The 22,156-nt window shown below is 40.8% G+C and overlaps 1 protein-coding gene and 1 pseudogene across 5 annotated transcripts in view; one reads left to right on the plus strand and one right to left on the minus strand.

Annotated features, from left to right (window-relative positions):
• Nucleotides 1–778: 778 nt before the first annotated feature.
• Nucleotides 779–16,126, minus strand: LOC112634989 (annotated as a pseudogene).
• A 1,161-nt stretch (nt 16,127–17,287) lies between these two features.
• CLEC1A (C-type lectin domain family 1 member A) overlaps nt 17,288–22,156 on the plus strand; it is a 28,875-nt gene continuing 24,006 nt past the window's right edge. The window contains exon 1 of one of the 5 annotated variants that reach the window (XM_025402319.1): nt 17,288–17,545. In XM_025402319.1, the coding sequence (XP_025258104.1) occupies nt 17,431–17,545 (115 nt within the window). In that variant the 5' untranslated portion in view covers nt 17,288–17,430. The remainder of the gene's footprint in view (nt 17,546–22,156) is intronic. The other 4 variants (XM_025402322.1, XM_025402320.1, XM_025402321.1 and 1 more) reach the window with 4 other exon arrangements.

Genomic DNA, 22,156 nt, shown 5'->3' on the forward strand with positions numbered 1-22,156 from the left:
TAGATTCTGGATATTAGTCCTTTGTTGGATGCATAGTTTCCAAATATTTTGTCTCATTCTGTCGGTTGTCTACTCTGATTATTTATTTTGCTGTGCAGAAGCTTTTTAGTTTCATGAAGTCCCATTTATTTATTTTCATTTTTGTTGCATTTGCTTTTGGAGTATTAGTTATAAATTCTTTGCATAGGCTAATGTCCAGAAGAGTTCTTCTAATGTAATCTTCTGTGATTTTTATGGTTTCAGTTCTTAGATTTAAGTCTTTGACCCATCTAGAGTTGATTTTTGTGTAAGGCGAGAGATTGGGATCCAGTTTCATTCTTCTACATGTGGCTTGCCAGTCTTTTTCAGCATCATTTATTAAATAGGTTTACGTTTTTGCATGCTTCAACAAAGATCAGTTGGATGTTAAGTATTTGGCTTTTTTATGGCGGGGGGTTAATGTTTTATTTTAAATGCTTGGATAGCTTCAATACCCAGGTTGTGGGAAAATCAGGACACGTGTAAAATATGTTACATTAGATTCCCCAAAGGTACTAAAAAGTACAGTAAAATTAACCCTTCCATTACTGGAAGTGTATGACATAAATAATATAAAATTAAAAGGTGACACTGGTTTCCTGAGATACAATATACTCTGTACAACCAGGGCCCACAGGTCCAGGCTGCAGCATGCGGCAACAGGAAGCAAAGACTGCCATTTTGTTCTGGAGGACCTGGTACTAAAAATCAGCCAGTAATGCCCCTCCAGCCTCTCAGACACCACACGCTGCCTAAATAACTAGAGCTCTGGAAATAGTAAACAAGAGAGTGATTTCCGTGTGGGAAATTTTAAATAAGATGCACATGGGACAAGCCTAGAAAGTCTGTCAAGTTAAATTTGGTACATACTTGTGTTCACTCCATATCCAAACACAGCATGTGTGTGATTGGTTGGTCTCTCCTGCTGCTGTCTCAGTATGGCTTGCAGGTATTCTGAGGGCCACCATGTCAGTGCCTGTTGCTGTAGTTTGTACTACCCTGACCACCGTCCACCGTCCACCGTCCACCGTCCACCCTCCACTCTCCACCTCCACGTTACCTCAGTTGTGGTTTCCACAGCCCCGAGAACCATACCGCTGCTGCCAGTAAATTTCTTTGGGCTGGGCCACCTTGATCTTACACTTGCTTCAGGTGATAGTATGGAACTTTTTCTCCAGAACCTTCTTCACAGATTTTTTTTTTTTAAGGTAATAAACACAAAACCTTGTCTTTTGTTAAACTTTGGATCCAATGAATTTCAATGGCCTCAGTCTCCTCAAACTCGCCAAAGTACTCCCTGATCTTTTCCTCAGTGGCTTCAGGATTCAGACCCTCCATGAAGTCATGTTTCCGGAATTGGTGGGTTCTTGGTCTCACTGACTTTAAGAATGAAGCTGCAGACCCTCGTGGTGAGTGTTACAGTTCTTAAAGATGGTGTGTCTGGAGTTTCTTCCTTCTGGTAGGTCCGTGGTCTTCCTCATTTCAGGAGTGAAGCTGCAGACCTTCCCGGTGAGTGTTACAGCTCTTAAAGGCAGCACGTCTGGAGTTGTTCATGCCTTCCGGAGGGTTCGTGGTCTCGCTGGCCTCAGAAGTGAAACTGCAGACCTTATCCCTGAGCGTTACAGTTCAGAAAGGTGGCGCGTCTGCAGTTGTTCATTCCTTCAGATGTGTCTGGAGTTGTTTGTTCCCGCAGGTGGGTTCGTAGACTCGCTGGCTTCAGGGGTAAAGCTGTAGACCTTCACGGTGAGTGTTACAGCTCATAAAGGTGGCGCGTCTGGAGTTGTTCATTCCTCCCCGTGGGATCATGGTCTCGCTGCCCTCAGAAGTGAAGCTGCAGACCTTGGCAGTGAGGACTACAATTCATAAAGGTGGCACGTCCGGAGTTGTTCATTTCTTCGGATGTTTAAATGTATCTGGGGTTGTTCGTTCCTGCCGGTGGGGCTCGTAGTCTCACTGGCTTCAAGAGTGAAGCTGCAGACCTTTTGCAGTGAGGGTTACAGTTCATAAAGTTGGCGCGTCCGGAACTGTTTGTCCCTCCTGGTGGGTTCCGGGTCTCGCTGGCTTCAGGAGTAAAGCTGCAGACCTTCACAGGGAGTGTTACAGCTCACAAAGGCTGCCGACCCAAAGGGTGAGCAACAGCAAGATTTACTACAAAGAACAAAAAATCAAAGTCCCCAACCCTCGGAAGGGCACTCTACCGGGTTGCAACTGCTGCCACTGGTGCCCTGGTTTTATTCCCTTATCTGGCCCCACCCACATCCTGCTGATTGGTTCATTTTGCAGAGAGCTGATTGGACTGTTTTACAGAGAGCTGATTGGTCTGTTTTGACAGGGTGCTGATTGGTGCGTTTACAGTCCTTTAGCTAGACCCAAAAGTTCTCCAAGTCCCCACTAGATTAGCTAGACACAAAGGGCTGATTGGTGTGTTTACAAACCTTTAGCTAGACACAGAGTGCTGATTGGTGTGTTTACAATCCTTTAGCTGGACACAAAAGTTCTCCAAGTCCCCACTTGATTACCTAGACATAGAGCACTGATTGGTGCATTTACAAACCTTTCGCTAGACAGAAAAGTTCTCCAAGTCCCCACCCTCCCAGAAGCCCAGCGGGCTTCACCTCTCACTGGCAGTCGCCATGGGACTCTGTGGCACCCTGCCAGGACACCCCCGCAGCCCAGAGGGATCTCGACCCTGATCAAGCCCAGCAGGCGCCTACCTGCCTCGCCGAATGCGGGGCCGCAGAGCCCACGCCCACCAGAGAACCCGTGCCTGCCCGCGACTGCCGCGGGCGGCCCCGGTTCCCGCCCGCGCCTCTCCCTCCACACCTCCTGGCGAGCAGAGGGACCTGGCTCCTGCCTTGGCCAGCCCCCAAGAGGGGCCCCCACAGTGCAGCGGCAGGCTGAAGGGCTCCTCAAGTGCGGCCAGAGCGGACGCCAAGGCCGAGGAGGTGCCGAGAGCGAGCGAGGGCTGCTGGCACGTTGTCACCTCTCATTCATAGCCATGGCCTTTTCAGGGTCAATGACACGGCCATCCAGCCTGTACTCCTGGTCTAGGACCTTCTGCACATTGGTTGCATCTTTGAACAGGATAAACCCAAACCCTCTTGCCCATCCAATGTTGGGATCCATTGTTTTTGTACAGTCAATGACCTCTCCAAATTTAGTAAAATGGTCTTTTAAATCTTTTTTGCTGGTATCCTAGCTCAGGCCACCAACGAGTATTTTTCCTGCATCCTCCTCGTTTTTGCTGGCGTTGATCTGTTCGTCCTCAGTGATATTTTTTTATTTTATTTTATTTTTTTTGAGACGGAGTCTCGTTCTGTCGCCCAGGCTGGAGTGCAGTGGCAAGAGCTCGGCTCACTGCAAGCTCCGCCTCCCGGGTTCCCGCCATTCTCCTGCCTCAGCCTCCCGAGTAGCTGGGACTACAGGCGCAGTCCTCGGCGAGTTTTGATTTTGATTCCCGCTCGAGGGCGCTGCGGCGGCAGCGACGACTCGCCTTCGGGGAGGCCTCGGTTCTCGGTGGCTCCAGTCGTCTCTGAGGACATGATAGGCCGAGTCGTGGCGGCTACTTGCCCACTTGTCCCCACCCTCCGGGGAAAGCGCCTTGGGCTCTGCTGTGCTCCAGCTCGGACTGCTGAGGTCTGGCCTCGTCAGCTGACCGAGCCGCTTCAACTGCAACCCCTCCTTCCCAGCTGCCTCCGCAGAGAACCCACTTACCCACAAACCAGCTCCCGCCGGCGCCTTGCCGCTGCCTCTTTTTTGTTTTCTGTTTTTGTTTTTTGAGATGGGGTCTCGCTGTGTTGCCCAGGCTGGAGTGCAGTGACACGTAATCTCAGCTCACAGCTGCCTCTGCCTCCCAGGTTCAGGTGATTCTTCTGACTCAGCCTCCCGAGTAGCTAGGATTACTGGTGTTGGCCACCACATGCAGCTAATTTTTGTATTCTTAGTAGAGAAGGCGTTTCACCATCTTGGCTCTGCTGGTCTCGAACTCCTGGCTTCAAGTGGTCCGCCCGCCTGGGCCTCTCAAAGTGTTGGGATTACAAGTGTGAGGCACGTTACCTGGACATTAGGCTTTACTTCTGAGTTCTCTTTTTTTTATTCCACTGGTTCATGTGTCTACTTTTATAGCAGTACCATGCTGTTTTGGTAACTATAGACTTAGAGTAAAATTTTAAGTCTAATTATGTGATGCCTCGAGATTTGTTCTTCGTGCTTAGGATTGTGTTTTCTATCCAAGCTCTTTTTTGGTTCCATATGAATTTTAGGATTGTTTTTTCTAGTTCTGTGAAAAAATGATGATGGTATTTTGATAGAAATTGCATTGAATCTGTGGATCACTTTGGGCAGCATGGTCATTTTCACAATATTGTTTATTCCAATCCATGAGCATTGGATGTGTTTCAATTTGTTTGTGTCATCTATGATTTCTTTCAGCAGTGTTTTGTAGTTCTCCTTGTGGAGCTCTTTCACCTCCTTGGTTAAGTATATTCCTAGGTATTTATTTTTGCAGCGGTTGTAAAAGGGTTGAGTTATTGATTTGACTGTCAGCTTGGTCGTTATTAGTGTATAGCAGTGCTACTGAATTGTGTACATTGATTTTGTAATCTAAGAGTACTGAATTTGTTTATCAAGTCTAGGAGTCTTTCAGAGGGGTCTTCAGAGTTTTCTAGGTGTACAGTCATATTGGTGGCAAACAGTGATAGTTTGACGTCCTCATTATCAATTTGGAGGCCTTTTATTTCTTTCTCTAGCCTGATTGCTCTGGCTAGGACTTCTAGTACCATGTTGAATAGAAATAATGAAAGTGGGTATCCTTGTCTTATTATAGTTCTCAAGAGGAATGCTTTCAGCTTTTCCCCTTCGGTATGATGTTGGCTGTAGCTTTGTCCTATGTGACTTTTATTATTTTGAGGTTAAGCTTTTTCTATGCTTAGTTTGTTAAGGGTTTTTATCATAAAGGAATGCAGGATTTTATTGAATGCTTTTTCTGCATCTTTTGAGATGATCGTACGGTTTTTTGTTTTTAATTCTAATTATGTGATGTTTCACATTTATTGGCTTGCTTATGTTAAACCATCCCTGCATCCCCGGGATGAAACACACTTGATCATGATGTATTATCTTTTTATATATTTCTTTTTTTTTTTTCTTTTTGAGACAGAGTCTCATTCTGTCGCCCAGGCTGGAGTGCAGTGACATGATCTCAGCTCACCACAACCTCCACCTCCCGGGTTCAAGCGATTCTCCTGCCTCAGCCTCCGGAGTAGCTGGGATGACAGGCACGTGCCACCACACCTGGCTAATTACTGTATTTTTAGTAGAGATGGGGTTTTGCCATGTAGACTAGGCTGGTCTCCAACTCCTGACCTCAAGTGATCCGCCTGCCTCGGCCTCCCAAAGTGCTGGGATTACAGGCATGAGCCACTGCGCCCAGCATTGTACTATCTTTTTGATTGGCTGTTGGATTCAGTTAACTAGTATTTTGTTAAGGATTTTTATGTCTATATTCATCAGGGATATTGGTCTGTAGTACTGGTCTTTTAAAAATTATATTCTTTCCTGGTTTGGGTATCAGGGTGATATTGGCTTCATAGAATCATTTAGGGAGGATTCCCTGTTTTTCAGTTTTTGAATAGTTTCAGTAGGATTAGCATCAATTCTTTGAATGAGTGATAGAATTCAGCTGTAAATTCATCTGGTCCTAGGCTTTTTTTGGTTGGCTTTTTTTTTTTTTTTTTTTTTTAAAATTACAGATTCAGTTTTGCTGCTTTTTATTGGTCTGTTTAGGGTTTCTATTTCTTCTTGATTTAATCTAGGAGGGTTGTATTTTCTATGAATTTATCCATTTCCTCTAGGTTTTCTAGTTTGTGTACTTAGAGGTGTTCATAGTAGTCTCAAAAGATTTTGTGTATTTCTGTGGTATCTATTGTAATGTTTCCATTCTCATTTCTTTTTTTTCCCCGGAGGATAAACTATTTATATTTTATTTGTTACTATATAACATATTGACTGCTTCAAAAAGCAATCAAACCCAAACCAAACAAAAACCTAGAAATTCAGAATTTGACAGATACAAATGTGTGACGGTTGCCTTATAAACAGCTTGGGAAGCTATATTTCTATATCAACAATGTCAAATTTGCAAAAGACACAAAACTAGAAAAAACAGTTAACATTATTTCCATAGATCATATTATTCTCTCTTTTTTTTATTATTATACTTTAAGTTCTAGGGTACATGTGCACAACATGCAGGCTCATTACACAGATATACGTGTGCCATGCTGGCCCACTGTATCCATCAACCCATCATTTACATTAGGTATTTCTCCCAATCCTCCCGCCCCCCACCCCATGACAGGCCCCAGTGTGTGATGTTCCCCACTCTGTGTCCAAGCGTTCTCATTGTTAAATTCCCACCTACGAGTGAGAACATGTGGTGTTTGGTTTTCTGTCCTTATGATAGTTTGCTCAGAATGATAGTTTCCAGCTGAATCCATGTCCCTGCAAAGGACATGAACTCATCCTTTCTTATGGCTGCCTAGTATTCCATGGTGTATATGTGCCACATTTTCTTAATCCAGTTTATCATTGATGGACATTTGGAATGGTTCCAAGCCTTTGCTATTGTGAATAGTGCCGCAATAAACATACGTGTGCATGTGTCTTTATAGCAGCATGATTTATCATCCTTTGGGTATATACCTAGTAATGAAATCGCTGGGTCAAATGGTATTTCTAGCTCTAGATCCTTGAGGAATCGCCACACTGTCTTGCACAATGGCTGAACTAGTTTACATTCCCACCAACAGTGTAAAAGCGTTCCTATTTCTCCATATTCTCTCCAGCATCTGTTGTTTCCTGACTTTTTAATGATTTCCATTCTAACTGGTGTGAGATGGTATCTCATTGTGGTTTTGATTTGCATTTCTCTGATGACCAGTGATGATGAGCATTTTTTCATGTGTCTGTTGGCTGCATAAATGTCTTCTTTTAAGAAGTGTCTGTTCATATCCTTTGTCCACTATTTGATGGGGTTGTTTGTTTTTTTTTCTTGTAAATTTAAGTGCTTTGTAGATTCTGGATATTAGCCCTTTATGAGATGGGTAGATTGTGAAAATTTTCTCCCATTCTGTAGGTTGACTTCTCACTGTGATGGTAGTTTCTTTTGCTGTGTAAAAGCTCTTTAATTATCCCATTTGTCTATTTTGGCTTTTGTTGCTATTGCTTTTGGTGTTTTAGTCATGAAGTCCTTACCCAGGCCTATGTCCTGAATGGTATTGCCTAGTTTTCTTCTATGGTTTTTATGATTTTAGGGCTAACATTTAAGTCTTTAATCCATCTTGAATTAATTTTTGTATAAGGTGTAAGGAAGGGATCCAGTTTCAGCTTTCTACGTATGACTAGCCAGTTTTCCCAACATCATTTATTAAATATGGAATCCTTTCCCCATTTCTTGTTTTTGTCAGGTTTGTCAAAGATCAAATGGTTGTAGATGTGTGGTATTATTTCTGAGGCCTCTGTCCTGTTCTGTTGGTCTATATCTCTGTTTTGGTACCAGTACCATGCTATTTTGGTTGCTGTAGCCTTGTAGTATAGTTTGAAGTCAGGTAGCATGATGCCTCCAGCTTTGTTCTTTTTGCTTAGGATTGTCTTGGCAATGCGGGCTCATTTTTGGTTCTGTATGAACTTTAAAGCAGTTTTTTCAATTCTGTGGAGAAAGTCATTGGTAGCTTAATGGGGATGGCATTGAATCTATAAATTGCCTTGGGCAGCATGGCCATTTTCATGATTTTGATTCTTCCTATCCATGGACACGGCATGTTCTTCCGTTTGCTTGTGTCCTCTTTTATATCGTTGAGCAGTGGTTTGTAGTTTTCCTTGAAGAGGTCCTCACATCTCTTGCAAGTTGTATTCCTAGGTATTTTATTCTCTTTGTAGCAATTGTGAATGGGAGTTCACTCATGATTTGGTTCTCTGTTTGTCTGTTATTGGTGTATGGGAATGCTTGTGATTTTTGAACGTTAATTTTGTTTCCTGAGACTTGCTGAAGTTGCTTATCAGCTTAAGGAGATTTGGGGCCGAGACAATGGGGTTTTCTAAATATGCAATCATGTCATCTGCAAAGAGGGACAATTTGACTTCCTCTTTTCCTAATTGAATACCCTTTATTTCTTTCTCTTGCCTGATTGCCTGGCCAAAACTTGCAACACTATGTTGAATAGGAGTGGTGAGAGAAGGCATCCTTGTTATAAATAGCTCATATTATTTTGAGATACGTTCCATCAATACCTAGTTTATTGACAGTTTTTAGCATGAAGGGCTGTTGAATTTTGTCAAAGGCCTTTTGTGCATCTATTGAGATCATCATGTGGTTTTGGTCGCTGGTTCTGTTTATGGGATGGATTATGTTTATTGATCTGCATGTTTTGAACCAGCCTTGCATCCCAGGGATGAAGCCCACTTGATCGTGTTGGATAAGTTTTTTGATGTGCTGCTGGATTCAGTTTGACAGTATTTTATTGAGGATTTTCGCATTGATGTTTATCAGGGATATTGTTCTAAAATTCTCTTTTTTTGTTGAGTCTCTGCCAGGCTTTGGTATCGGGATGATGCTGACCTCATAAAATGAGTTAGGGAGGATTCCCACTTTTTCTATTGATTGGTATAGTTTCAGAAGGAGTGGTACCAGCTTCTCTTTGCACCTCTGGTAGAATTTGGCTGTGAATCTGTCTGGTCCTGGACTTTTTTGGTTGGTGGGCTATTATTGCCTCAATTTCAGAGCCTGTTATTGGTCTATTCAGAGATTCAATTTATTCCTGGTTTAGTCTTTGGAGGGTGTATGTGTCCAGGAATTTATCTATTTCTTCTAGATTTTCTAGTTTATTTGCGTAGAGGTGTTTATAGTATTCTCTGATAGTAGTTTGTATTTCTGTGGGATTGATGGTGATATCCCCTTTATCATTTTTTTATTGCATCTATTTGATTCTTCTCTCTTTTCTTCTTTATTAGTCTTGCTAGCGGTCTATCAATTTTGTTAATCTTTTCAAAAACCCAGCTCCTGGATTCATTGATTTTTTGAAGGGTTTTTTGTTTTTGTTTTTGTTTTGTCTCTATCTCCTTCAGTTATGCTCTGATCTTAGTTATTTCTTGCCTTCTGCTAGCTTTTGAATTTGTTTGCTCTTGCTTCTCTAGTTCTTTTCATTGTGATCTTAGGGTGTCAATTTTAGATCTTTCCTGCTTTCCCTTGTGGGCATTTAGTGCTATAAATTTCCCTCTACACACTGCTTTAAATGTGTCCCAGACATTCTGGTACATTGTGTCTTTGCTCTCATTGGTTTCAAAGAACATCTTTATTTCTGCCTTCATTTCGTTATGTACCCAGTAGTCATTCAGGAGATGGTTGTTCAGTTTCCATGTAGTTGTGCGGTTTTGAGTGAGTTTCCTGAGTTCTGATCTAATTGCACTGCGGTCTGAGAGACAGTTTATTGTGATGTCTGTTCTTTTACATTTGCTGAGGAGTGCTTTACTTCCAACTATGTGGTCAATTTTGGAATTAGTGCGATGTGGTGCTGAGAAGAATGTATATTCTGTTGATTTGGGGTGGAGAGTTCTGTAGATGTCTATTAGGTCCGCTTGGTGCAGAGCTGAGTTCAAGTACTGGATATTCTTGTTAACCTTCTGTCTCATTGATTGGTCTAATATTGACAGTGGGGTGTTAAAGTCTCCCATTATTATTGTGTGGGAATCTAAGTCTCTTTGTAAGTCTCTAAGGACTTGCTTTATGAATCTGGGTGATCCTGTATGGGGTGCATATATATTTAGGATAGTTGGCTCTTCCTGATGAATTGATCCCTTTACCATTATGTAATGGCCTTCTCTGTCTGTTTTGATCTTTGTTGGTTTAAAGTCTGTTTTATCAGAGACTAGGATTGCAACCCCTGCTTTTTTTTTTTTTTTTGCTTTCCATTTGCTTGGTAGATCTTCCTCCATCCCTTTATTTTGAGGCATCTCTCTGCATGTGAGATGGGTCTCCTGAATACAGCACACTGATGGGTCTTGACTCTATCCAATTTACCAGTCTGTGTGTTTTAACTGGGGCATTTGGTCCATTTACATTGAGGGTTAATATTGTTATGTGTGAATTTGATCCTGTCATTATGATGTTAGCTTGCTCTTTTGCCTGTTAGTTAATGCAGTTTCTTCCTAGCATCGATGGTCTTATAATTTGGCATGTTTTTGCAGTGGCTGGTACTAGTTGTTCCTTTCACTTCTAATGGAACTTTCTTGAATCTTCTTTTTGTCTTGCTTAATCTAGCTAATGGTATATCTATTTTGTTTATCTTTTCAAAGGGCCAGCTTTCTATTTCATTGATGTTTTGGGTTTTTTAAAAAATTTTTTTGGTTTGTTCATCTAAATATCATTTAGATCTGCTCTCATCTTTGTCATTTTCTTTCTGCTAGCTTTGGGTTTAGTTTGTTATTATTTCTGTAGTTCCTTGAGGTGTGACATTAGGTTGTCAAGTTGTGCTGTTTCAGAAGTTTCGAGTAGATATTTAGCACTATAAACTTTTCTCTTAGCACTCCTTTTTTTTTTTTGCTATATCTCATAGGTTTTGATAACTAGTGTTACTACTATCATTCATTTCAATTAATTTTTAAATTTTCATCTTGATTTCATTGTCAACCCAAATGAAAATAATGAGCAGATTATTTAATTTCCATGTATTTGTTTAGTTTTGAGGGTTTCTTTTGGTATTGATTTCTAGTTTTTTTCCACTGTGGCCTGAGAAGATACTTGTTAACTTATTGAGATTTGTTTTGTATCCCATCACATGGTTTATCTTGGAGAAGGTTTCATGTCTGATTAGAAGAATGTATGTGCTTTGGTTCTTGCAAAGAATGTTCTGTAAAGCCCATTTGTTCTAAAATTTAGTTTAAGTCCATTATTGGTTTGTTGACTTTCTGTCTCAATGAACCACTGCTACAGGTGGAATATTGAAGTCCTCCACTGTTAATTGTTTTGCTGTCTATCTCTTTCTTAGCTCTGGTAGTAATTGTTTTATGAACGTGGGAGCTCCAGGGTTAGGTAAATATAAATTTATGACTGTAATATCTTCTGTTTGGATTGATCCTTTTATCATTATATAATGACCTTCTTTGACTTCTTTTTTTTTAACTATTGTTGCTTTAAAGTCTGTTATGTCTGGTATAAGACTAGCTACTCGTGCTCACTTTTCATTTTCATTTGCATGAAATATCATTTTCTACACCTTTACCTTGAATTTATATGAGTCCTTAGATGTTGGTTGAATCTCTTGAAGATAGCAGATATTTGGTTTGTAATTTTTAAAATTGATTCTGCCAATCAGTTTCTTTTAAGTGGAGCATTTAGGCCATTTATGTTCAATGTTAATATTGAGATGTGAGATACTGTTCTACTCATCATATTAATTGTTACCTACATACTTTGTGTTTTTCATTGTGTTGTTGTTTGATAGGCCTTGTGAGTTTTATGCTTTCAAAAGGTTCTATTTTGGTGCATATTGAGCTTCTGTTTCAAGATTTAGAACTCCTTTTCACATTTCTTTTCTTTTCTTATCTTTTTTTTTTTTTTTTTTTTGAGACATAGTCTCACTTTGTCACTGAGGCTGGAGTGCAGTGGTGTGATCTTGACTCACTGCAACCTCTGCCTCCGAGGTTCAAGCGTTCTCCTGTCTCAGCCTCCTGAGTAGCTGGGACTACATGCACCCACCGCCAGGTCTGGCTAATTTTTGTATTTTCTTTTTTCTTTTTTTTTTTTGAGATGGAGTTTTCCCTCTTGTTGCCCAGGCTAGAGTGCAATGGCCTGGTCTTTGCTTACCACACCCTCCACCTCCTGGGTTCAAGTGATCCTTCTGACTCAGACTCCCAGCTAGCTGGGATTACAGGCACCCGCCACCACGCCCAGCTAATTTTTGTATTTTTAGTAGAGATGGGGTTTCGCCATGTTGATCAGGCTGGTCTCAAACTCTTGACCTCAGGTGATCCGCCTGCCCCGGCCTCCCAAGTGCTGGGATTACAGGCATGAGGCATCAGGCCTGGCCTAATTTTTGTGTTTTTAGTAGAGATGAGGTTTCACCATATTGGCCAGGCTGGTGTCCTGACCTTGTGATCCTCCTGCCTTGGACTCCAAAAGTGCTGGGATTACAGACATCAGCCAAAACACCCGGCCCTTTTCACATTTCTTGTAGTGCTGGTTTGGTAACACTACAAATTCTCTCAGCATTTGTTTGTCTGAAAATGAGTTTATCTTTCTTTCATTTCATTATATCAGTCTTTCATTTAGTTTTGCTGGATACAACATTGTTGGCTGACAGTTGTTCTGTTTAAGGCAGCTAAAGACAGGGTCCCAATTCCTTTGGGCTTATAAGGTTTCTGTTGAGAAGTCTGCTGTTAGTCTGATAGGTTTTCCTTTATATGTGACCTGATGCCTTTTGTCTCACTGCTCTTAGATTTCTTTTCTACATGTTGACTTTTATGGCCTAATGACTATGCCTTGGTGGTGATCTTTTTGCAATGAGTTTCTCAGGAGTTCTTTGAGCTTCTTGGATTTGGATATCTAAATCTCCAGCAGGGCCAGGGAAGTTTTCCTCAATTATTCCTTCAAATAAGTTTTCCAAACTTTTTTTTCTCTTCTTCCCTCAGGAACACCAATTATTCTTAGATTTGGCTGTTTTACATACTACCGTATTTCTTGGAGACTTTGTTCATTTGATTATTTTTTCTTCATTTTTGTCTGATTGGCTTAATTTGAAAGCCTCGTCTTTGAATTCTGAAATTCTTTCTTCTACTTATTCTAGTCTTTTGTTAATACTTTCCACTGTATTTTGTAATTCCCTAAATGTTTCTTTCATTTCCAGAAGTTCCTTTTTTATGATATTTAGCTCTCTAGAAAATTTTTCTTTTGTAATCTGAATTTTTTTCTTTTAAATTTCTTTATGTTGGTTTTCACCTTTCTCTGGTATCTCCTTGAGTAGCTCTTATACAACATTCCAAAGTCTTCATTTGCTATTTCTAAAATTTTGTCTTAGTTTGGCTTCATTTCTTGAGCGCTAATGTGATCTTTTGGGAGGTGTTATAGAACCCTATTTTATCATATTAACAGAATTAGTTTTCCTCATTTGGGTAGACTGTTTCTTCTAATTATTCTTAAATTTATTTTTGATTTGACTGTGTGATTTTATTTCTTATTTTCCTTCTTAAGGGTTTGACTTTAATGTTTATTGTTTGTTATAGCCTAATTTGGTTCTTGGTGCTTTTAGGGTTGAAAAGTCTGTATGATTTCCGTGGTTATAGAGAAACTTTGTATGATGGCTTTCTCAGATGCTAGACATAGCAGTAATGTACTCAGTGTGTGAGCAAACTTACTGTCTCTGGAAGCTTATCTCATTCCAATGTGGTATGCACTTTTAAACTTTTTTACTTTTCCCCAGTATTTCATTCACTGGGTTGATGGTTCAGGCTTCAGGCCAGTAGTGGAGGTGTTCCCAGGTAGGAACCAGTTGTGGCTAAAGAAGGTGGGTAAATGCAATACCCAATGGTGGGCAGAGGTCTCAACCTTGACAAAGGGGGCTGGGGGAGTTGTCAGTGAGACACACTGAAGTCTTATCAGGGGAAGGGTGGTAGCCACCTTGGCTCCCTTGTCAGGTCAGCAGGGAAGCTATCCATCTCCCAGACACACACCTGTCCCAACATTCTGGCTATTCAGATCAGACAGGCCTCTCTTTTCATCTGTTGGAATGTTAATGTTCCAAGTAGACAATTGTGACTCTGCCTCTTATGTAAGCCTGAAACTGGAGGGTGCTTCTCCTGTGGGGATGCGGTCACCCTGAAGTGTTCGAGAAAGTCTGTCTATGGGTGCACCCATGCTGAGCTCTTGTGGGAGAAGACCCAGCTGTGTCTGCAGTGGTGGACGAGGTTGGTAAGAAGTCCCTTTCTCCAAGATCCTTGACAAGCATCAGGGCTGTCTGACTGTTGGGACAGCTGTAGACATTCCCTGCTGAACCCAGCACTTCAATTCTGCCTCTATTGAAAGAAACTTCCCACCAGTGGAACAATCTAATCCTCAAGACCTGCCATCTGGATTCTTTGGTCACACAGGGTGTTCCCTTGATGTGGCGCACTCTCCCTTTCCGTAGGAGTAGAAGTTCCTGACAGACAGACTACTATGAGTGCTGCTTCTCCTCTGGGTCTAGCCACTCAGTGGCTCCAGATTAGTGCTGGGAGATGTCTGCTAAGGATCCAGTGACATGACCTGTCCTCCAGTTTTTCAACAGCAGGTATCAGCACCAGGTCTGATGGGGGTGCCAGAGGCGTGACATAGACTCTGTGAGATTCCTTGATTATAGATAACTTTAGTGCGTTGTCTTTCTTGAATGCTGGTTCAAGTAGTAATAAACTGGTCATGTGGATAGACTCAGGACCTCCTGGTTAGATAGGGTGGTACAGGAAGTGGTAGTAGCTGAGGTCATACAGTAGTTTTGTCCTGCCTGAGTGCAGTGTTATTCCACCTACAGATGCTGTAATGGACTGTGTTGGTAGCCTTCCAGCTACTGGGTGGCATTTGCAAAAGAGTACCAGGTGTGGTAGTAGCAGTGGGATTTGTGCTTGCCTTATGTTGCCCAGGGTAGGTAGTCTGGCTTCTCAGGTGATGGATGGGGCTATAAACCTCCCCAGGGTTTCTGTCCTTTGTATTAAGCTACCACGGTGAATGGAGGGGCAAAGTCAGATGAGGGCTGTGTTAGGTGGGTCTGCACTCTGAGTCACCATGTGCATGGCAAGCAGCGGTCCCTGTTGGAGATGCGTTTGCACAGGGAGTGGGGAGTAGCAGGCAGCAGTAAGCCTAACCCAGATTTCACACAGTTGACAAGGCAGATCTGGCTCCTGCAGTACTCTGCTAGCGGCAGTGAGCTAAGTTCCAGGCAGTCTGCACTCAGAGCTCACACCAAATTGCCATGGTGATAGCAACTGCTGGCTTTCGGGCCATGCCATACTCTGTTCACCCACACAGCTGGCACCCAGATCCTGCACTCGTGGCTGCAACACATTTCCCACTCATCTTTCTGGTTCTGGCCAAGGGAGTTCATCTTCTCTTGAGGTTATATTGTGAATTTCAGTTGGGAGTTTTTACAATGTGCATCCCCTGGCTGAGCTAGTTGGCTGAGTTCCACGAGGTTGTCTGTGAGGTGTAATAAGGAATAGCTTCCCTTGGTTCATGCTGGAGACTGGGAATACACACAGGCCTCTTCCTGCTGCTGCTGTTACTTTTATGTTCCTCACTGCTCTTTGAATTGGTTCCAGTGCTGGGAAGGGTTAAGGCCTTCCCCCATGGCATGGACTTTCAGGTTCCCCAGTGGGGGTTTGTATCCTGGAGCCAGTCTCTTCACCTCTCACACCCTGGGGGCTTACAGTTTTTCACCTAACTGACGGCGTGGGATGTAACCTGCTGCTTTTTTCAAAGAGTCTATGGATTCTTTCAGTTTTCCTGTTCAGTTCCTGCATTGCTTCTTGGAAAAATGTACACAGTGAGAATTTTTATTTTTATTTTTTAGAGGGAGTCTCGCTCTGTCACCCAGCCTGGAGTGCAGTGGCACGATCTTGGCTCAGTGCAACCTCTGCCTCCTGGGTTCAAGTGATTCTCCTACCTCTTGCCTCCCCAGTAGCTGGGATTATAGGCACCCGCCACCACACTTGGCTAATTTTCATATTTTTAGTAGAGACGAGGTTTTGCCATGTTGGTCAGGCTGGTCTCCATCTCCTGACCTCAGGTGATCCACCCACCTTGGCCTCCCGAAGTGCTGAGGTTAAAGGTGTGAGCCACCATGCCTGGCCCACAGTGAGAGTTTTTTACTCACTATTTTATCCTGCCAAGTGGTAGAGTCATGCTAACACTGCCTCCAATCTGTCATCTAAAAAAAAAAAATCCTGTTTTTAAAAAATTTAGAATAATTTGATGAACAACACACAGCTTAAAACACATGGGAATCCACAATATGCACTTCCTCATAGATCTTTTAGATGGTCTGGCTACCCCACCTGGAGCATTCTGACACTCCTTTATATTTAGCATGTTTGATTTTGCCCATCTATCACTTAACATCTGGAAACGTTTTGGTAGAGTAATATAAGCCTATTGTACAGATTCGGGAAGAACTTTTAGACATTATCTAAAACAATCTTCTTGTCTTTCAGTTTAGGAAATGCAGACGCAAATTGTTAATTGTCCTCCCAAAGCCACAAGGTTGTTACTGATAACTATCTTACTATGGTTTGAATGTGTTTCTTGCACGATTCAGGCCTTGCCAGTGTGGTAGTATTGAGAGAGGTGGGGCCTTTAAGAGATGGTTTGGCCTTGAGGGCTTCTCTCTTGAGGATGGTATTAAGACCTTTATAAAAGAGGCTACATGTAGCATTTGGCTGGCTTGTCCTTCTGCTTTCCGCCACGTGAGAATAGCCTTCCTCCACTACAGAGAGTGCAGCTCTCTCCTGACATCCAAACCTGCCAGTGACTTGATCTTAGATTTCCCAGCTTCTGGAATGCTGAGAAATAAATTTCTATTGCTTGTAATTTATCTGGTCTCAGGTATCCTGTTGCAGGTCAGCACAAACAGACTAATTCTAATGTACTGATTCAGGAAGAATTTTTTTCACATTACCTAAAATATTTTCCTCTCAGTTTAGGAGATTTAGGCACAAACTAACTGGCTTCTGCAAACCACATGGTGGTTAGTAATAGTTTTAAAAGTTTTTACTTCCAGTAAAATGTATAATTCCTCATGATCATAATGTACCAAATGTGCTATAAAATGTTACATCAAGTTCAGATACTATAAGAATGATCACTACTCTGTTCTTGGAGAAAGGAAGGGGCTAGATCCTATAATCTCTTCTCTTTTCACAAAGGCACAGAGAGGTTAAACTAAGTGACTCCCTAAAGCATGGGTAAGAAATGAGGATGCGTGTCCTTCCAAGTTATTATTATTCCGCGTGCTCTGAAGGAACCACAGGGCTACACCATGCTATTGTAAGTTCTTGCCTTCTTTACACTGAAGTTACATGAGAAATGCAAACAGGTAAACAAAAAAGACCTGAGAAAGGCCAACTTTTTGATAACTGTTTAGACAGAGACTGCCTAAACCGAAAACACATGCTGTTTCCCCTCAGCCTGATTGATTTGGCATTCAGAGTACAAGCTCACAGCAGAGGGGCTGGGCCTGTCCAGTCAGGAACTGCAGTCAGAGACTTCCCCTGCTACTTGCTGGGAAAGAACATTAGGAATGCCTTTCAGTGCCTTGCTTCCTGAACGAGCTCACAGTAGCCAGGCGGCCCAGGGCAATCCCACCATATTTCACTCTCACCGCTGTAGGAATCCAGATGCAGCCCAAGTACAGCAGCACGAGGGACATGCTGGATGATGATGGAGACACCACCATGAGCCTGCATTCTCAAGCCTCTGCCACAGCTCGGCGTCCAGAGCCCCGGCGCACAGGTACCCTGTCTCCTGGAGTCCAGATAGACCAGAGCCCTTGTGAAATGTGTGAGATGAGCTATCCCTCCTAGAAATTTGTACATTTAACTTCTATCTTATAACTTTATTTCCATGTCCTGTGACATAGTAGTGATTTTTTTTTTTTCCAGTTCTATTCAGTTCCATAATTCACACAGTTAGAGAAGGATTTTATTTCCTGGGCCACTCAGCCAATCTAAAGCTAAAATATGACTTCAGTTCTAGTGAAAAGGACTCACATGGTAATATACACAGGACTAGGTTCTAGGTCCTAACCCAGGTACGTCACTTTCCTTCTGCGTAACCTTGGATGAGTTATTTAAGTATCCTGGTAGCATCACATTCTTTATTTATAAAATATTAATGGCCACAAACATGTATAAAGGGCTCATTATGTGCTGGCAGTGTTTTAAATACTTTAAGTATATTAATTCATGTTAATTTGAATTAATATTAAATAGAAGTAATAAAACTTCCTTTACAAGGTGGTTGTGAGCACTGAGAATGATAAATTATGTAAAATAGTTGAATGTCTGTCTGAACTGATATAGACTGACACAAAATTGCTGAAAGGAACACTTGAGGAATTCTCAAGAAATGGAATGTTAAAAGGAATCCCACATTTTAGCATTCATTCAGTGCCTGTATTTTAATATGTCCTTTCCCTCTGATTATATCATCGTTTTCTTCACCTTTGTAAATTTGGACATACATTTTAAAAATTTTAAAAAAAGATCCTGTTCCTTATTTCTTTATCAAATAACTTTTAGTTTTCCTTCCTTTCTCCTACTAAACCCTCCATTCACTTTCTATTTATTAAATGACTCTCCACCTGAGACCTACTAATATGGCTCTTTTTTTGTTGTTGTTGTTTTTAAACTAAACTACCCAGTAAGCTGTTAAGGGACACTGGGGATTTCCAACCTCTTTGAAATGAAGCTAAGTGACAAAGTAGGGATGTCAGCTTCTGTAGCCACAGGATATGTGTAATAGGATACAAAGTGTTTTCCTCCAAAAAATCTTAGGAAGAGTCCATTTGTAGGGCTGTGGTTTTGAGTAGCTTGTATATAACTTCATTTTCCACCTTTGACTGGAGCCAGAAGTCTCTCAAGGGTTAGTGATCAGCATAATCAGGAACAGCATGTACAAATAAGTTCTGCTGAGGTTGAAGGGTGGAGAGGGATGTGGAGCAAGATAAAACAGTAGCTGCAACATCTGGGAGCTTCTTTGTAAGAAATGGAAGTTGAAACAGTAGGAGTAGACATTACAAAGAATTGTAACAAAGAATTGTCTTGGAGGAAATCATCTGGAAATAGTTATCTTACGCAACATATATGAGATCTTGTTTTCATCTTTTTATGGTAATACAAACATTCAGGGGAATGCCATCATAGAAGTATAATTATTTCTTAGATAAACATATCTGATATACCTCGCTGATAAAAATAACAGCAGAAATCACTCAGAAATTTTTGGCAATGTGGAGGATTCAGATTCAACATACTGATATGACACCACTAAGAGCTGGCAACTTTTATTTTTTAGAATTAATACAAATCACACACACATTCATTTAATTTCTAGACTTTTGTCAATAACAATTGACATAACAACTATGTTTGTGTTTACAAATGACAAACAAGATAGTAAAAATGCCAAACAATTAAGATAGTGAAAATGAAAGACAACAACCTCATATATTTTTCACAAACTTATGTTTGGGGTCATGTTATCCTAGTACTGAGGATATAATGTCCAATGTGATATGGTCCCTGTTCATAAGGAAATTGAAAGTCTAATACAATTCTCAACTGAAGAATATGTATAATAAGGTGTTATGGCAGAAGCATGTACAGTACAGCCGAGAGCTTGGTTATGTCTACCTAATTAAGTAGAGGAGCTTAGGAAAGGCTTAACAGGAGGAGCGACTGTGGAGCTGAGTTAATTTTAAGATCTTCCACATAATGTGGAATCAGGAGTGAGGATGTTTGAGAGGCTGGGGAACACTACAGACAGAGAGATATACGAAGGGAAAGTCATGAAGGTTTTCAGTAGCTTTGTATTTTTAGAGAACTATAAGCAATATGTATGGCATAGGTGTAGAGTTGGAGGAGGGAAACTTGGCAAAGGGGTAAGTCTAGCAAGTTAAGGAGGGATTTTCGGGCATGCTGATCTATTTTAATTCTATTCAATATCTAAAATGAGGTCAATGCAGGATTTAGATAGGAAGAAACAAAATTTTGCATTTGGGGAAGACCTTCCAGGCTGCAACGGAAAGGATGGGTTGAAAGTATATCAAACTGGATGTGCCGATACCAAATTTTTTCACTAGTCGGGTACAAGAGTAAAAGAACCTGAACTGAGGCAGTATAGTACAAATGAGGAAAAAGAATCAGATATGAAAGATGTCGAGGCGATGGAGTTTAGATAATCAGTGATTGGTTACATGTGAGGAGACAAGGAAAGGGACCTCGGTGGTAGGTTGACTAGGTTCTGTCTGACGTAATGTGGATGGTACTGCTGTTTAACTGAGACAGAAACTATAGAAGGGACAGGAAAGGTGATGAATTGAGTTTGAGTTTAAGGTGTCTGTAGAAGGAGGGACATGCATTTGGAGCTGTCCAAAGACACCTGTATATGCAGGATGTGGGTTAGGCTACACATATTTGTGGGAATCACTGGCATAGTAATTAAATAAATAAATAAAGTAGATGAGGTACCTAAGTCATTAAGTAAAACAAATGGATAGTAACTAAAATGTATGGGAGTGAGTGAGATCACTGAGGGAGGGAATGTAAAATGAAAAGATGAATGAACAGAAGAATAGAGTATCAAGGAGAAAATCTGAGGGAATATCAGCACCTAGGAGCAAGAAGAATGAAAGATTCCAAAAGGAGCTACTAGGAATGAACAGCAGAGAGTGGTAGAAGCAGGAATCTGGGAGAGAGACATCAAGGGCATCAAGAGACAATAAAGTCAAGAGTAATGGAAAATCAGAGTAATGGAAGAGACAATAAATTCAAGAGTATTGGAAAAGTCAGTGATGATGACTGTGAGTTTTAAAAACAATAAATAACAAATACTGCAGAGAGTTTAAGTAAAAGGAAGACTAAAAATGAGTATTTAACAATTTATCAAAAAGGAAGAAAATATTTAGTTTTGATAGCAGTAGTTTAAAAAGGAACTGATGGTTACATAATAAAATGAACAATTACTTTGGTTAAATAATTTTAAAAAATTTAATAATAAATTCAAGTTCCTCTTTACCCTTGTTCGCATTAATTACAGTACTATTGCATTTCCCAGTGTCTTAGTTTTATTTCCTCAATTACAGCATAAATCTCTCATCACAGTCACGACATAAATCACTGTTAACTGATTCAAGAACTTTTTAAATCAAACCTACTCATGACAAGACATTATGGGATGTACTAGAGGAGCCTGTTTTTCAGGTGCTTAGAGAAGTGGAAGGAATGCTCTAAATCAATAGTTGTAGTAAATATCATTTAGTGCTGTTAAATCAGTGTTGGAGGCCACAGAAGCAATATAGGAATGAATGAGTTACTGACTGAGTTTAGTTTTACGAGTTCCCGGAGGAAGTGACGTGATCTGGACCCATGAGGCTAACGAGTATAATGGGATCCTATTAGGAGGAGCCTGATACAGCACACTAAGAAACTGACTAGAACAGAATGAGCCTTGGGAAATATTTCTTCCTATGGAAGAGAGGAAGTGTGATTAAATTTTGCTTTCAAAATTCATCTTGCTGGTAGAGTGGATATTTCGTAATGTAGAAGTGAAAAGTTGCAAGCTGCTGTCGTTCTATGATTCCAGATGCACTGCCATGTACAAATATTGATCTGAGATGTGTTGGGAGGATAGGAAGATGACTGAAAATGTCCAGCTCTGGAATCAGTCTGCTTGGGTAGCTCTATTACTTACTAGCTGTGCAAAGTTAGGCAACTTCAGTGACTCCTTGGTAATTGAATTTTTGCAAAGGTTGCTTCCAATGAAATAAAGTGTATCTAGAACACACTTATAGTTACTATTAGTAACTATTTCTCTCTCCCTGTTTTTCAATATTCTCCATCCAATCATTCTATATAAAGACATGGAGAAACACAATCCTGGGGAGTTACTAATAGTAGCCGTGTGTTCCTGAATAAGCTGTCTAAACCCGCTAGGCCTCAGTTCCCTACCTGTAAAATGAGATAATAATATCTACCTTATAGGGGTTGTTTGTGAGGCTAGATGAGAACATTCATATAAGACATTTTTCTCAGTAACTCAAGAAATTTGAGAAATTATCATTAATGGTAATGTTGTTTTTGAATTATATTTCAGTAAATAGTGTCTGTTGATGGGGATATAAAATTGCATCACCTAAATTTTACTGAAGAGGAAAAATATAATTAAGTTTCTAAATACTGTGAATTGGAACCTCAATGATATTCTAGAAATAGCTTGTATGTTCTTAGATATATACTTTTTTCAAATAATAGGAAGGATAACACACATTTTCATTTAGAGAGTATGAAAATAGCAATATTTGAAATAGATTCATAAGAGAAAAGAAACCTGCATTTACATTAA

The sequence above is a fragment of the Theropithecus gelada genome, chromosome 11 (genome assembly GCF_003255815.1).
Source record: "Theropithecus gelada isolate Dixy chromosome 11, Tgel_1.0, whole genome shotgun sequence".
In the NCBI taxonomy this organism is placed as follows: domain Eukaryota; kingdom Metazoa; phylum Chordata; class Mammalia; order Primates; family Cercopithecidae; genus Theropithecus; species Theropithecus gelada.